We start from the raw sequence: 13,105 nt of genomic DNA, 5'->3' as shown, positions 1-13,105 counted from the left end.
AGCTTCTCCTAAGAAGCTTTAGTGAGAAGCTGCTTAAGAGAAGCTTTAGTGAGTAGCACACATACTATCTTTCAGTTGATTTTTATCTAGGTGAGATTACTTTTAGATTTAAATAAGTATTTCTGTGCAATTGATGGTTTGTATAGGTAAAAGATTTTTTTCCATTGTCAGTGATTAATCGATAGACTTACTGATACTGAATTTGTGTCATTCAGCAAAATTTGAATGAAACTATAATATAGTCACCATCTTACCTTACTCATTTTTCTTAACTGTGGCCCTCTTCCTCTTTTCCCTCTTATGTTTCCTCAGGGTACAGTCTGGCTTGGGAGGTGTGCAGTTTGCTCGGTCAGAGTGAGGGTTACAGAGACCTGGAAGCGCGACAAGAATTGTTAGCCTTTGCTTTGACGCACTGTCCCGCAGACAACATTCACGCCCTCCTTGCTGCCTCCAGTGACTTGCAAACTCAGGTTTGGACAATATGGCCTTTTTCAAGTAAAAGCTAGAATCAATTGCTACTCGGGATGCACAAAATGCGTCTTTTGAGTTTATGCCATAGCTCTTACCATAAGTATCAAAAAACTTTTCAAAAACTAATTTATTTTTTCCTATTGATTTTATTTTGTAATACTTAAGCACCCGACTTGTCAAAAAATAAATGTAATACCCCATAACCATAAAGGTGTTTTATCTTTGAAATTTTTTCCTTTCAAAAGTTTTTTCTTTACAACTGCCTTTCTGAATTGTTTGTCCTGATTCTATTTTTAGGTTTGTAAAGAAAAGTGCATGCTCAGTTAGGTTCAGGAGAGACACCTGTCTTTGCCGTTCAACAGCCTTCACCCTCCAAAGAAAGTCTTTCATTGCTGAAGCTGAAAGTACAGACCTGTACACTTCAAAACTTCTCCTGCTACTTCAGCCAACACTCAACGTTGCACAGCAGTGACCCAGTTACATCGGCAGCCATATATTCTCATATCGTCACATTGACTCGACTATATTTGACAGATGATGCCTATGTTTTCTTTCTCTGTGCTCCTTTCATCCAGCTAGACTTTAGTCAGTGTGTCAGCTGTCCATAGGATCTTGTTCAAATCTTGGCAGATGCTTCAGCACATGCAAATCAGAACCAGTGTTTCTCCTCTTCACTTTTACTAATAGTTTGACTTCTGATGTTCAACAATTATGTGTATTTACATTCAGAACGAGTAATTTTAGTAAAACACTTCTCCTTCTGAAAAGTTTGTTTGGCTCACATAGATATTGCAGCAAGGTTATTTTCTCTTTTTTTTTCCCACTTGTAGTATTTCACAGATGAGGAACTGTAAGATATAATGGATAAAGGATTAAGCTGTGTGCTGAAAAGGAAAGCTGATTATAATGCAAAGTGTGATTATGGTGTGGCCGTGCTTCCGAACCTACGTCAACACATTAATACGGCACTTATCTAGTTGATCATAATTTATCCTCCTTTAACAAGTGCAGCACACGTCTTTCCAAAGATGGGAATCAAGGAACACGCCACACATTTTATTTTTTTTCGCAAAAAAAATAATTGTCTTTTTTTTTTTTATTTTATGATAGTCCTTTTTCTCGCTTGAGTTCAGAAATTGAGTTGACAACTAGAATGTTGTTGTGTATACACAAAGACAATAAATCATGTTATTTTAACTACAAGTTTCTTCAGTAAATGACTTCTGTTACTTGCTTGTTCTGCAGTTGTTGTACCAGGCTGTTAATTATCAAATGGAGCCCGCCAATACAGAGAGTGGACAAGAAGCAGCTAAGGCTGACCATCTCAAGGTTTGTGTCTTCTATTCATTAAATGTGCTTGCCTTACATGATTATATGATCCTTGTCTAAGCTGGTTGTCTGAGAATACCCAGGTATACAGCTGGTAAACACATAAACAGAGCAAAGGGTTCTGTTTATGTGTTTCCCTGCTGCTCTATATTTGATGACTTGTAAACTTAATGTTAAGGTCTGCTCAGTTCCCTTGGTTAATTTATGCCCTTTCTTCTTCTCTTCAGCACTCCCTGTTTTATGATGCCTTGAGTGGGTGTTAATGTTTCATGACTTGAACTGCTTTTTGTGTATGGGAGCTCATCTGAAACTGCCTGTTGTCATTTTATTGTTATATTAATGCCACCAGATCTCACTTGTGTATATTTAAGATCTCTAGATGTCTGTTTGCATTATTACATCTGTGTCTATATGTATTTGTTTTCTCTTGTTTTTCAATCCCTTGCCAAATTAAATATGGAGGAAGGATGCAAAATAATTTGGATCCAGCCCGCTTGTAGTGTTAGTGGGGTTTTGGAAGCATGTGGGCATAACATGGAAATGTGAGACCTGACATAAAATTTGACTGCATAGTTATAAATACATTCAATTTGAAAAGAACAGTGTCTTCTTTTAAAGAGGTGTCTTTGTTGCATTATTTTACATTCAGGATAGTTTTTTCAATAATGCGGAAAACGTATTTCCAAAACAACCTGACCCCATGTGAAAATGACATTGACCGGCTATAAGTGTTTTGCAATAAGTGGCAATGTGTCTTTTATATCCCTTCTAGGAATTTTAGGTTGTTTAATTCAACTGTGTCAGACCGTTTTGGAGAATAAATAGCCTGCTGAAGATCATGACATTCAGGAATAGGACGTATGTTGATTTTGAGATATTTTATCTGACTTTATGTTGTCAGACACATTCTACTCAAGTAATGTCTATTAATCAATTTGGTCTGGGACATTTCTATTTTTCTACTTTTTTTTTCCAGATCAGATTTTCACTTAATTCCACCTCCCACGTTAACAACATGTGACTAAAATCTCAACCCGCTGTGATTTTAGATGTTGCAGTCCTTAACATTACGTAAAAAAGGGTCATTCTTACTTGTTAAGGCCTTCACATTGCATTCATTACACTATGAAATCTTTGAAACATCTTTGGTTTCTTTTGTCACTTCTTGTTTGCAGGCTGGCTCATCTAGAGACCTCCTTCATAGGACTACAGCAAAGACCATGGAAGTGTTGACCACCACTGGACTGACAACCAAGGCAGTGCTGACAGCAGTCAGTGACCACCGTTGGTGGAAGGAGTCACTTAATTACCTCCGTCCACTTCAGGTACACACAAATTACTCACCTAATGGGCCTGTATCAGTATAAGTTTGGAAGTAAAGAAACGCCAATGGTGTAAAGAACATGGAGAGTTACTTGATTCCTGAGGTTTCTGTCCTCTCTCCCGCTTATTCTATGCTCCTACTCCCATTCAGACTTCATTAAATACACCAAAAACCAAAGTTCATCTGTTGCATAATTAATTGAAGCCCCTAAATATTTTATCACCTTGTGGTTAGTGGGCTGATAGATGGTCACCAAGGTGGAGCACGATGCCATCTCTCGGGCTGGCTGGGGGAGTACAGTGCCCACATGGCCACTAGTTTCTTAAGAAAGAGAATATGCAAAGATATGAGCTTTGACAGAGCGAGATGACTGTGCTGTGGGCATGTGGTAAAAGTTTAATTATGTTTTGATGGCTCCTCAGGGTCATGGAGCAGGAGCCACCAACCAGGAAGGGGTATATGAAAACTCCAACCTGGAGCATCAGGGCTGCAATGCCTTTTATCAGGAGCTCATTGAGGATCCCTATGTAGACCCGGTGAGTGGCTTGGACCTGCATTTGCCATGGAACATTATTTTCTACTGCTTGCCATCTTCTTAAGTTGTAAAACAGACCTGAGTAGACTCCTATCTGAGTGTGTTTAATTTGATTTTCCCCCTTCTCATGACTTATACATTCCTTCACAAACTGTGTCAAGACAAAATGAATATTGATTTCAGTCTAAGTAATTATAATGCCAAAAGCACTTTAGAAGCACTAACATTAGGGAAGCAGCATTTTTTAAGACGCATATTATGTTAGTCAGCAAAATCCAAGATGACTTGAAAATAAAAAATCTGAAATACACTGCATATATTAACCAGAAGAGGCAAGGTGAGTGGGGAAAAATCCATAAGAACAGAATGTTGAAATAAGGATTTATGGCAGGAGAAAAGTGCAGGAGTAAAAAGTAAAAAAAAAGAAAACATTGACCTTTATACTTAGAAAATGGTCACCTTTTGTCATCTCTGTGCGTTTCACTCTCAGACACAAATCATATGGATACGTAAAGGAGTGGACATAAGGAGAAACAGCAAAGGCCGATACATCTCCTCCCATGACACTTTAATAGGCCTCTCCAAATCCCTTCTTTCACTTCATCTCCACCGTTGATCCATCTTCCATCATCCATCTAACAATAATTGCTCCCTGCATCCATCTCTCTGTGCCTGATCAATAGGGTCATTTTTTAACATACAAGTTGCATTGAAGGATGAAAGAGATGAGGAAGAGGCTGATTGAAGGAGAAAGAGACAAATGCACCGAGACAGAAAGATGAATGGAGTGTTAAAGACAGACGGGAAACGTTCAGTGTCGAAGCGATAGCTCTGAGGCAAGTGGGAGGAGGAACTTCATTGTTCACAACTGAGACACTTGAGAAACAACTTGCCACACAGCAATCCTATAAAGATATCAGAAGGCCTCTTGGTTGGAAATCTTTGCTTAGCTCTAACATTCATTTGTCTACTTCCAGCTCTCATTTGTCTTAACTCCATGTGAATGAAGATGCTCAGTCATTTTAATCACATCTCTCTATTTTTTATCTTCTTTTCTTGTCTACCCATCTGCAAGAATTTACTTGCTATAACCCTAAGTACTTCATCACTCTCTCCTCTTCTGTCTCTTAGAGTCAAGATGTTTACTCATCCTACAAAGAAATGCCTCAGGAAAACTTTGCTGAGGTTTTGCTGAGAACGGGGAAGTTAGCTGAGGCGAAAACAGAAGGAAAAACCTTGTTTCCTGCAACAGAAGGTAAGCATAAAGAAACACTTAGTGATGGAGATAAAAGGGGTGTTATTGCTATTTTTGTTGTGATAGACTTCTTAACAGATCAAAATGTTTGCATTTTCATGTAATTTCTACCTTAGTTTAGAATATATGTATCTGAGCAGTGGCATCATTCTTGTTTCTCCTGCCCAGCAGTTATTCATTCTGAGTTTAAAGATCTTTTTCTTTTTATACAGTACAGACCAAAAGTTTGGATGCAAACTTCTCATTCAATGGGTTTCCTTTATTTTCATGAGTATTATAAGGCAAGAAAGCCCACTTATTAACCTGACAGGCCACACCTGTGAAGTGAAAACCATTTCGGGTGACTACGTCTTGACGCTCATCAAGAGAATGCAGAGTGTGTGCAAAGCAGTAATCACAGCAAAAGGTTGCTACTTTGAAGAAACTACAATATAAGGTGTATTTTCAGTTGTTTTACACTTTTTTGTTTTGCACATATTTCCACATGTGTCAGTTCATAGTTTGATTCCTTCAGTGTGAATCTACAATGCCAATAGAAGAGAAAATAAAGGAAACTCATTGAATGAAAAGGTGTGTCCAAACTTTTGGTCTGTACTGTATGTGCGTATTTATGCTTTCTTTCATCTAATTAAGAAGACCTTCAACCTTGTTTAGTATAATGGCAAGAAATTTTTGAAGATAACTGTCTTGTTGTTACTCAGATTTTATCATAATTTAAGTTGAAAAAAAGCTGTTAAAGCCAACATAGACCTTTGTGGAAAGCATTTGCCCCCAGGTTGTGGAAACAACTGTCATTCAAAGTAATTATTCAACAAATCTTAAAATTTGTCTTGTAAGACTTTCTGGTCTCTTAATCATCTTTTGTCATAATTCAGCCTCATTAGAGGGGTTTAGAGTATGAACAGAGTACTTCAGACTTTGACTGTGCATCACTGTATTTTTGTTGTTTTTGAAGTTTTCAGATTTTTTTTTTTTTGTCTGAACTCTGCAAATTTATAGAACTGTTAAGTATCATATTTTGACACTCATCTATATTTCTTTCCAATCACAAAAACATTTTTTTTAAGGTTAAGAATACTTTGAATCTCTGTACCCTTGAGGTTTGAATAATTCTTGGCTCAGCTATAGCTTAAGGTATTTTTCATGAATCTTGATGAGCTGAAATTTAAATCACAATTGGTCTTAAATAGATCCTAAATGCAACTTTGTGACATTTGCGGAATCTCTGGTTTTAAGAAGAAGATTTGTAGCTTGTGAGTAAACTGAGTCAGTATTGTTGAACTTGGACCATTTCTCAGTGCTTTGTCTCACAATTGAAGCGGTGTCATTTGCCAAGAGCACAGTGTTGTCAACCCTTTTCCTCACACCCTGCCCTCCCTCACCTCATCCATCTTAACTACAGAGCCCATGTGTGTCGGAGCTGGGGATAACATGGGAAGAATAGCCTCGTTCTGCTAATTAATGTATCCTCACGCATCCCACGGCAATGATAATTAATGACGGATCACTGCAGTGGTACCAGGGAGATAGCATCATGTCAAAACATCAAGGCCACGCCGTATGATGGATCACAGCTGTTCAACAAAATCAATGCAACAAAAGAAGAGAGCAAACATGTGTGTGTGAATAGCTATCTCTGGCCAAAGAGCGGCGGTGTGTTGGTATGCATCCACCTCTACCTTGTGCGCACACAAACTTCCCCGTAACCAAACTAAGGCTCTCTTACGGTTGCCTCTGCCATTCATATGCATATCTGCCTCCCTAAAAGTCACCTTCCCTTCGGAGTTGCTTGTGAAGCGCGACGTGTTGTGAAAGAGAAAAGCCACTCCGGACGTCGTCGTCCCCCGATAACAAGCTTCGATTAATGACTGGCGTATCTGTCCGCTGCACCGGCTGTCCTTAAAAACAGACTACAATATGGCCTTTAAGAAAATAAATACACTGATTTTCGACCTGACCCCTGATAAGGTGGAGGTAATTAATGATGACAAGGGTGAACATTGACTCAGTGGCATTCAGGTGCACAGCTTACATTGAACTACACACTGAGCATTATGTGCTGCCATCGGCTGGCCATAATCTCTTATTTTTCCGCAATATGTGCCACCATCCTGCTGCCTATGTGTCACATTTAGCTGATGTAGAAATCCAAATTGATGTGTACAACAAACTAGCCTTGTCTTATGCCCGCTCTCCTCCATGAGGTTTCTTTATCAGTGTCCCCCTTCATCTCTCTCTAAAGCAGAAATATCTCCTGCTTTAAAGTCAGGGTTATCTACTTTGAGTGTGTGTGTGTTTAAGTGCGTGTACGTGTTTACCCCTCTGGTAATTCCTGTCCCGATGGTATCTGTAACTTTAGAGAGGCGTGTAATCAGCTCATTCTGAGGTGTAGCTCATTGAAACCCAGGGGGTAGGAGAGGAGGGAAGAGAAAAGTGAGTTAAGGGAGGAGGTGGGCTCACTTCCTAAGAGAGCTGTTATGGCTCTTTAAACTTCCTCCACCCCTACTCACACGCTCACACAGAGAAGTTTCAGCTAAACATGTTAGCCACTGGATGCTTCTGTATGGCTGCACAGTGGTGTGAATTTTGTTCTTCAGAGCATGTGTCTTCTTTTACCCCTGAACCTGTCTCTCAGCCAGTGTCCATGCTCTGCTTTCTTCTGTCTGTTCCAGTTAGTCTGGTGCTCTTATCACAAGCACAGGCCTCTTCTTCTTTGTGGACTACAAAGTGATTTTGTCTGCTTCCCTTTGCTCACTCCCACTGTTTGAGATTCAGTTAGTGAGTGATTAAGTGCATTTGTGTGCTCAGAGTGGAATGGGTTCATCTGCAGTGGTAAACCTGAAAAGTGTGTGTGATGTGTTTGTTTGCTTTCTGATTTCTCCTTGTCTTTTAGCCAGGCAGTGTACAAAAAAAAAAAAAAAAACAGTCTTTGTTTTCATTTTGACTTTGTAGAGCTGATAAATCCCATTTGCCAGTACTTGTTTGTACATGTTATGTACTCTTAAGTGTTTCACTTGTAATTGAGCACCTGTTTGATTGAGATCCCAATAAATGCAGTCAGTCAGTATTTGAATTGTCTTATTGAGTGATCGGTGCAGTAACCTTTTGACCAAAAAAGACTTCTGATCAACCTAATCCTGTAAAGATTTTAAATCCTAACCCTTTTAAGATCTGATTTAATGATGAGAAATGTGAACATTTGCTTCATAAATGTTTACGGATTCCTTGTGGTTTATTCTTCTCCTTTTCTTCATGTTTTAAAGCTTCAGATTATTAGGAAGAAGACAATGGATTTCCTATGTAATATATGCATTTCCCTCGGTTTAATATCTTCTAAACTTCTTGCATTTACGAAAATGAGCACCATCCCAAAAGTCGAATGAAGTGTTTATAGTGTGATGTGTTGAAGCCATTAATGGTTAAATCCAATAGTGATTCAGTGGAATGACAGACCATCCAGCCTGGCAACCTTCCAATGTGGCTGAATTACAACTTTGCAAAAATTAGTTGGTCACATTTTCTGCAGAGTGATATAAAAACTCATTGCTCGTTATTTCAAGTGCATAATCAGCACATAATTACGTAGGTTTTAGGGGCAGTAGGGCAGTTCAGAAAGAGAGAGGAGAGAATCCAAAATGTTAAGGACGTTTCAAATTTACACTGCCACCCTTCCCTTTTTTAAAAGGGCTAAGTTAGCTGTTCATTTAAAGTCTTTTCTTCTCCATTCTTTGTATCCCTCCATTCTATTCAGTTTTGCTGCAGCTGGCCAATGATGCATTTCCCAGAGACATGATGCTGGCTCTGTCCTACTTACTGGCCCTGCCTCAGGTATGTGCACATGGTCACACACATTATCTAGTGGCAATGAACATGTTTTTCTCTTTCAGTACAGTTATACTTTTAACATTTCTGCTATCCATAAAGTGCAAGCAAAGTAACAAACAGATCTTAATCAATAAAGACTAACATGCAATACAGAGATGGTGCATGTCTGTGCCTTGCAAGTGTTATTTACCCTTGATTTTCTTTGGTTTTCTTACATTACATCTCTAAATTCAGCACAATTTCTTTGAAATATACCAACATAATGTAGCATACTGCTGAAAAATACATGATTTTTGAAGGTTTATATTTTAAATTAAAGCCTGTTATCAGTGTTGTACATATGTAATTTCTCTTGGTGTGGCCCAAGTGTATCTTTACCAGCTTTGCAGATATAAAGGCAACAAGATTTGCCACAAATTGGCTCAGTTTGATTTAGCCAGCTGTTTCTAAAAGATATGAAAAAACCTGTTTGAAAAGAGGGCAGTGGTACTGTCTTCTGTGAAATATTTTAAAAGTGGAAATCAGATTATGGGACAAAATTTTCTCACGTATAATTCAAAGTAAATTTTATACTTTTTCTATACATTTACAGCTATTCTGGTAAAATTACATAATGCTTTGACTGTTTTTTTCCTCTAACATATGGTCTCTAATACATGCAGGTGTTGGATGCCAACAAGTGCTTTGAGAAGCAGTGCCACTCTGCTCTGTCACTCCAGCTGGCTGCTTACTACTACTCCCTGCAGATCTATTCCCGCCTTGTGCCCTGCTTCAAGGACAAAAACCACACACTCTATCAGGTTTGCATGTTCAGACAATGTTCAGTGACCTCAATGAATGGTAATAAAAGATGGTGGTATGCTAATCATTTAATGTCAGCAGCTATATCAAAGTGAAAAAGTCTTACATTGTCTAAATGTTTTAATGAGGGTTCCTTTCTTGTCAAAATGCCATAGTTCTAAAGCCTCAAATGTCTAAAACACTCGATCCTTTTAAAGTATAAACACTAAAGTTAATTTTGATTTTATAAAGATAGTTGTGGAGAGCCCTGGCTTAAAATATGGAAGTTGGAAATAGTATGGATCTATGTCTGATAGCAAGAGAAATGGATGGCTGGTGAATGTATAGCTAGATGGATAAATGATCAATGAATGGATGACTCAATAACTAAAGAGAAAGATCAATTAACAAATGAACAGATGAATGGATGTTACTGGTCTGTTGACTTGATGGATGGCTGAAAAACAAACGCATGTACAAATGAGAGGATGGATGGTTGTTTAGATTGACCAATAAATAGTGGGATGGATGGCTGGCGGACAGACGAATGGACGGACAAACATATTGATATGTGGCTCATGGATGAAAACCTTGTGGGATCAGTGCATGGATGGATAGTTGGATGTATTGATGACTAGATGATAGATACATGGACTGATAGATGGAGTGAATGGTTGGATGAATGGTCCATTCATACATCCAGACGGACCAATCAATGGCCAGTGGAGTTTTTTTTAAATGGTCATTTGCATTGATCATTTAAGAAAATCTGAGAAAATATCACTTGCATGATAATTTGGAACATAGTGTAAAAGCATATCATCCACTAATTCCTGTTTTATTTAGATTTTTGTCTAAATTTGTTTTGTTTGTTATTTTGAAAACTAAATAGTTTAATTTTAATTGGGAAATTGAGAAAAAATATCAATTTTTTTTTATTGTTAGATATTATTTTTCAGATAAAACATAAATATGTCAAGACTGAGACGACAGATAAGGAAAGGCGAGGATGGAGAAGAGAAGCAGTTGAGTTGTTAGGGGTTGATTGGCACAGAATAAAGGAAGAAATGGTTCTGACCTTTTTCTTGAGTGGTCTGTGGCTCCTGGGTTTTAGTTCAGGTAGGAAGAGGGAAGTAAAATGTAGAAATAAAAGACAGAGAAAATAGAGAGAAGAAGGAAAGAGGCCAGCAGAAAAAGTGGATAAGTGTGTCCCAGTTGACATTCAAGGTCAGCACTCTGCACAGAAATGTACACTTGCACATCCCTACCCACACAAATACACTGGTAGCCAATGCTGCACACACATTTTCACTTTGATGCACACTGTCTTCCTGCATCTTAATGGCAGTAATCACTCCTCAACCTCCTGCCTCAAGTAAAGTTCAAGCCCATTAACTTAAAATATATATACAGCCTTTTCCCTTCTCTGTAGTAGCTGCACAAATTTTAGCTCTTCCGTTTTGTTTAAGATCCGCTTCCCTTTTTGGTGCTTCAGTGTGAACAAACTTGTTCTCATTTTGTTTTGAGGTCTTGTTGTCCCTCAACTGTTATTGATGAGGTCATGGCAACTTTGTTTTCACTCAGTTTTATGCTGTTTTCTTGCCTCACAAAAATGTGTTCTCTGTTACCTTGTCTTAAAACAGTGTTTTAAAACATTGTAACTGCGTAAGAACTTTTACAGTTAATCCTACACTTATTCATATCTGTGGCAGCTTTTTATTTATTATTGTTGTTTTTCAACCAAGCAATGTATTTCTGATATGAAATATGATAATCTCTCAAAAAATAATAAAATAATCCTAAAAAATGATCTATTTTATTCACACTATATTTAAGAATGGCATGGCAGAAGTCTTTTATATTTATTTCAAAAACCTTTTCAGTTTTTTTGATCACTTGAGTGCTTGAGTCCAGGTTTTTGCATGTTTCCACTAATATTTTTCTGACATATCATTGGCTATGATCTACAGGTTTTTGTGGTTTAAAGAACTCCTACCCATCACTCTCATTTTCAGCACCATGTACTCATTCTTTCTGGTTTATTATTTCTTGATGCTTCCTGTAGCACTAATGTCATTCCAACATATATTTTCTTTATTTTTATCTGCTATTAAAATTACTTTGATCCTAAACATTTAAGTGTGACAAAAAAAAACTAAACCATAATAAACCCGTAAGGATCAAGCATGTTCTTGTTGTTGTTGCTTAAGGGCTTATTAAGGAATTTTTCTGCCTGGATATCAAAATGCTATTTTGACACAAAAATGTTTTTTGCAAGAAAAGGACTGGTGTGTTTCCTTCTACATCTCTCACTTCTTTTTCATAAAGATTACTGTTAACAATTTCTGATTTTAGTCCCACATAGCTATATATTTTTTTACCCTATCTCTCCATCATAAAAAGCAAAACAAATTAAAAATTCTCAAGTATATGTATACTTGAGAAAACATCTCCTGGATGTTTTCAGGAGAACATCCAGTTTTCTGCCCTGGACAAATTTATGAAAATAACAAACAGAAACAAGGTGGCTGGTTGTTTTTATTAAAAGAAAAATAATTTGAAGGCAGAGGGAATGAAAGGGATACAGCTCTTTTGTTGATGTGAAAATGGAGGCTAACACAGGGAGCCCCTAATACAAGACAAAAATTATATGTGATTTAGTGTATATAGACCGTAAAAAGAACAGTGTCTTATTGAACAAGCAAAAGGCAGACACCTTTAAGCTTAAAAAAATGTCAATAGTTTTCGTGGTGCCTCTTTTTGACTATGTTGCATTTTTGTATTAAGCACTTCTTCACTTCTTTTTTGTCCCCTACTATCCTGCATGACTTGTCAAGTCTTAGTCCTCTCTATTCACAATACTATCGAAGCAGTGCATGCCTTATCCATTGTACTGTTCTCTCAGAAGCTCTCTTGCTTTCTCTTATCTTTAAAGTGTCATGCATTTTACATTCTGTGATATTTAATTTCAGATAAGTATGGCAGACTGTATTTATGTTTTATGCACTCTCTGCTTTGCATTGTAAATTGGATTAGCAGAAGAGAAAATGTCATGTAGCCAAATGTTTTCTGATACATGGATGGGCATAAAACATCTGTGTGCATGCTTTTGGATGTTTGTAGTGTCTAAGTGTTCCTGCAGGCTAACATTTTGGTGTTGATTTCAGTCTAAGATCTTTTTTCCTGAGACAGCGGCTGATGGATGTCTGTTTTTGTGTGTTGTGGTGTGTCAAGCTGTCTCCGAGTGTTTCCCACTCTCTTCTTGAAGAGCAGTAACATTGTGTGAATGACTCTTGTGCTTTTTCAATTCTCCAGTGTCTATTGCATAATTTCATACCCAGTCAATAAGACACCAAACACTCAAGATACTGAAATCATCTATTTGCAAATAGGAATAGAGCTCTCTGAGGATTTACTCAAGGTGTGTTTTTAAAGCTTCAATGAGCAGCATGTTTTCATAGCATTCTGCTGATATATTAAAGTGATTTTCAAACTGAAGCTCTCAGAAAATATAGAATATTGAAAGCTAGAATGAAGAATGCACTCATTTAAGATAAATTTACAGTTTTAAATTGTAGTAACTACA

The 13,105-nt window shown here is 37.5% G+C and overlaps 1 protein-coding gene across 1 annotated transcript in view; it reads left to right on the top strand.

The window, feature by feature from the left end:
* nbas (NBAS subunit of NRZ tethering complex) overlaps nucleotides 1-13,105 on the top strand; it is a 152,822-nt gene that overhangs the window by 65,950 nt on the left and 73,767 nt on the right. Inside the window, exons 35-41 of the mRNA XM_055044449.1 lie at nucleotides 313-470; nucleotides 1,717-1,800; nucleotides 2,976-3,125; nucleotides 3,547-3,660; nucleotides 4,791-4,914; nucleotides 8,666-8,742; nucleotides 9,402-9,539. Of these exons, the coding sequence (XP_054900424.1) occupies nucleotides 313-470; nucleotides 1,717-1,800; nucleotides 2,976-3,125; nucleotides 3,547-3,660; nucleotides 4,791-4,914; nucleotides 8,666-8,742; nucleotides 9,402-9,539 (845 nt within the window). The remainder of the gene's footprint in view (nucleotides 1-312; nucleotides 471-1,716; nucleotides 1,801-2,975; nucleotides 3,126-3,546; nucleotides 3,661-4,790; nucleotides 4,915-8,665; nucleotides 8,743-9,401; nucleotides 9,540-13,105) is intronic.

This window comes from Poeciliopsis prolifica, unplaced genomic scaffold (assembly GCF_027474105.1).
Source record: "Poeciliopsis prolifica strain line A6 unplaced genomic scaffold, Auburn_PproV2 SCAFFOLD020, whole genome shotgun sequence".
NCBI lineage: Eukaryota > Metazoa > Chordata > Actinopteri > Cyprinodontiformes > Poeciliidae > Poeciliopsis > Poeciliopsis prolifica.
The sequence above is the reverse complement of the archived record's forward strand: the minus strand, read 5'-3'. Positions and strand labels throughout refer to the sequence as shown.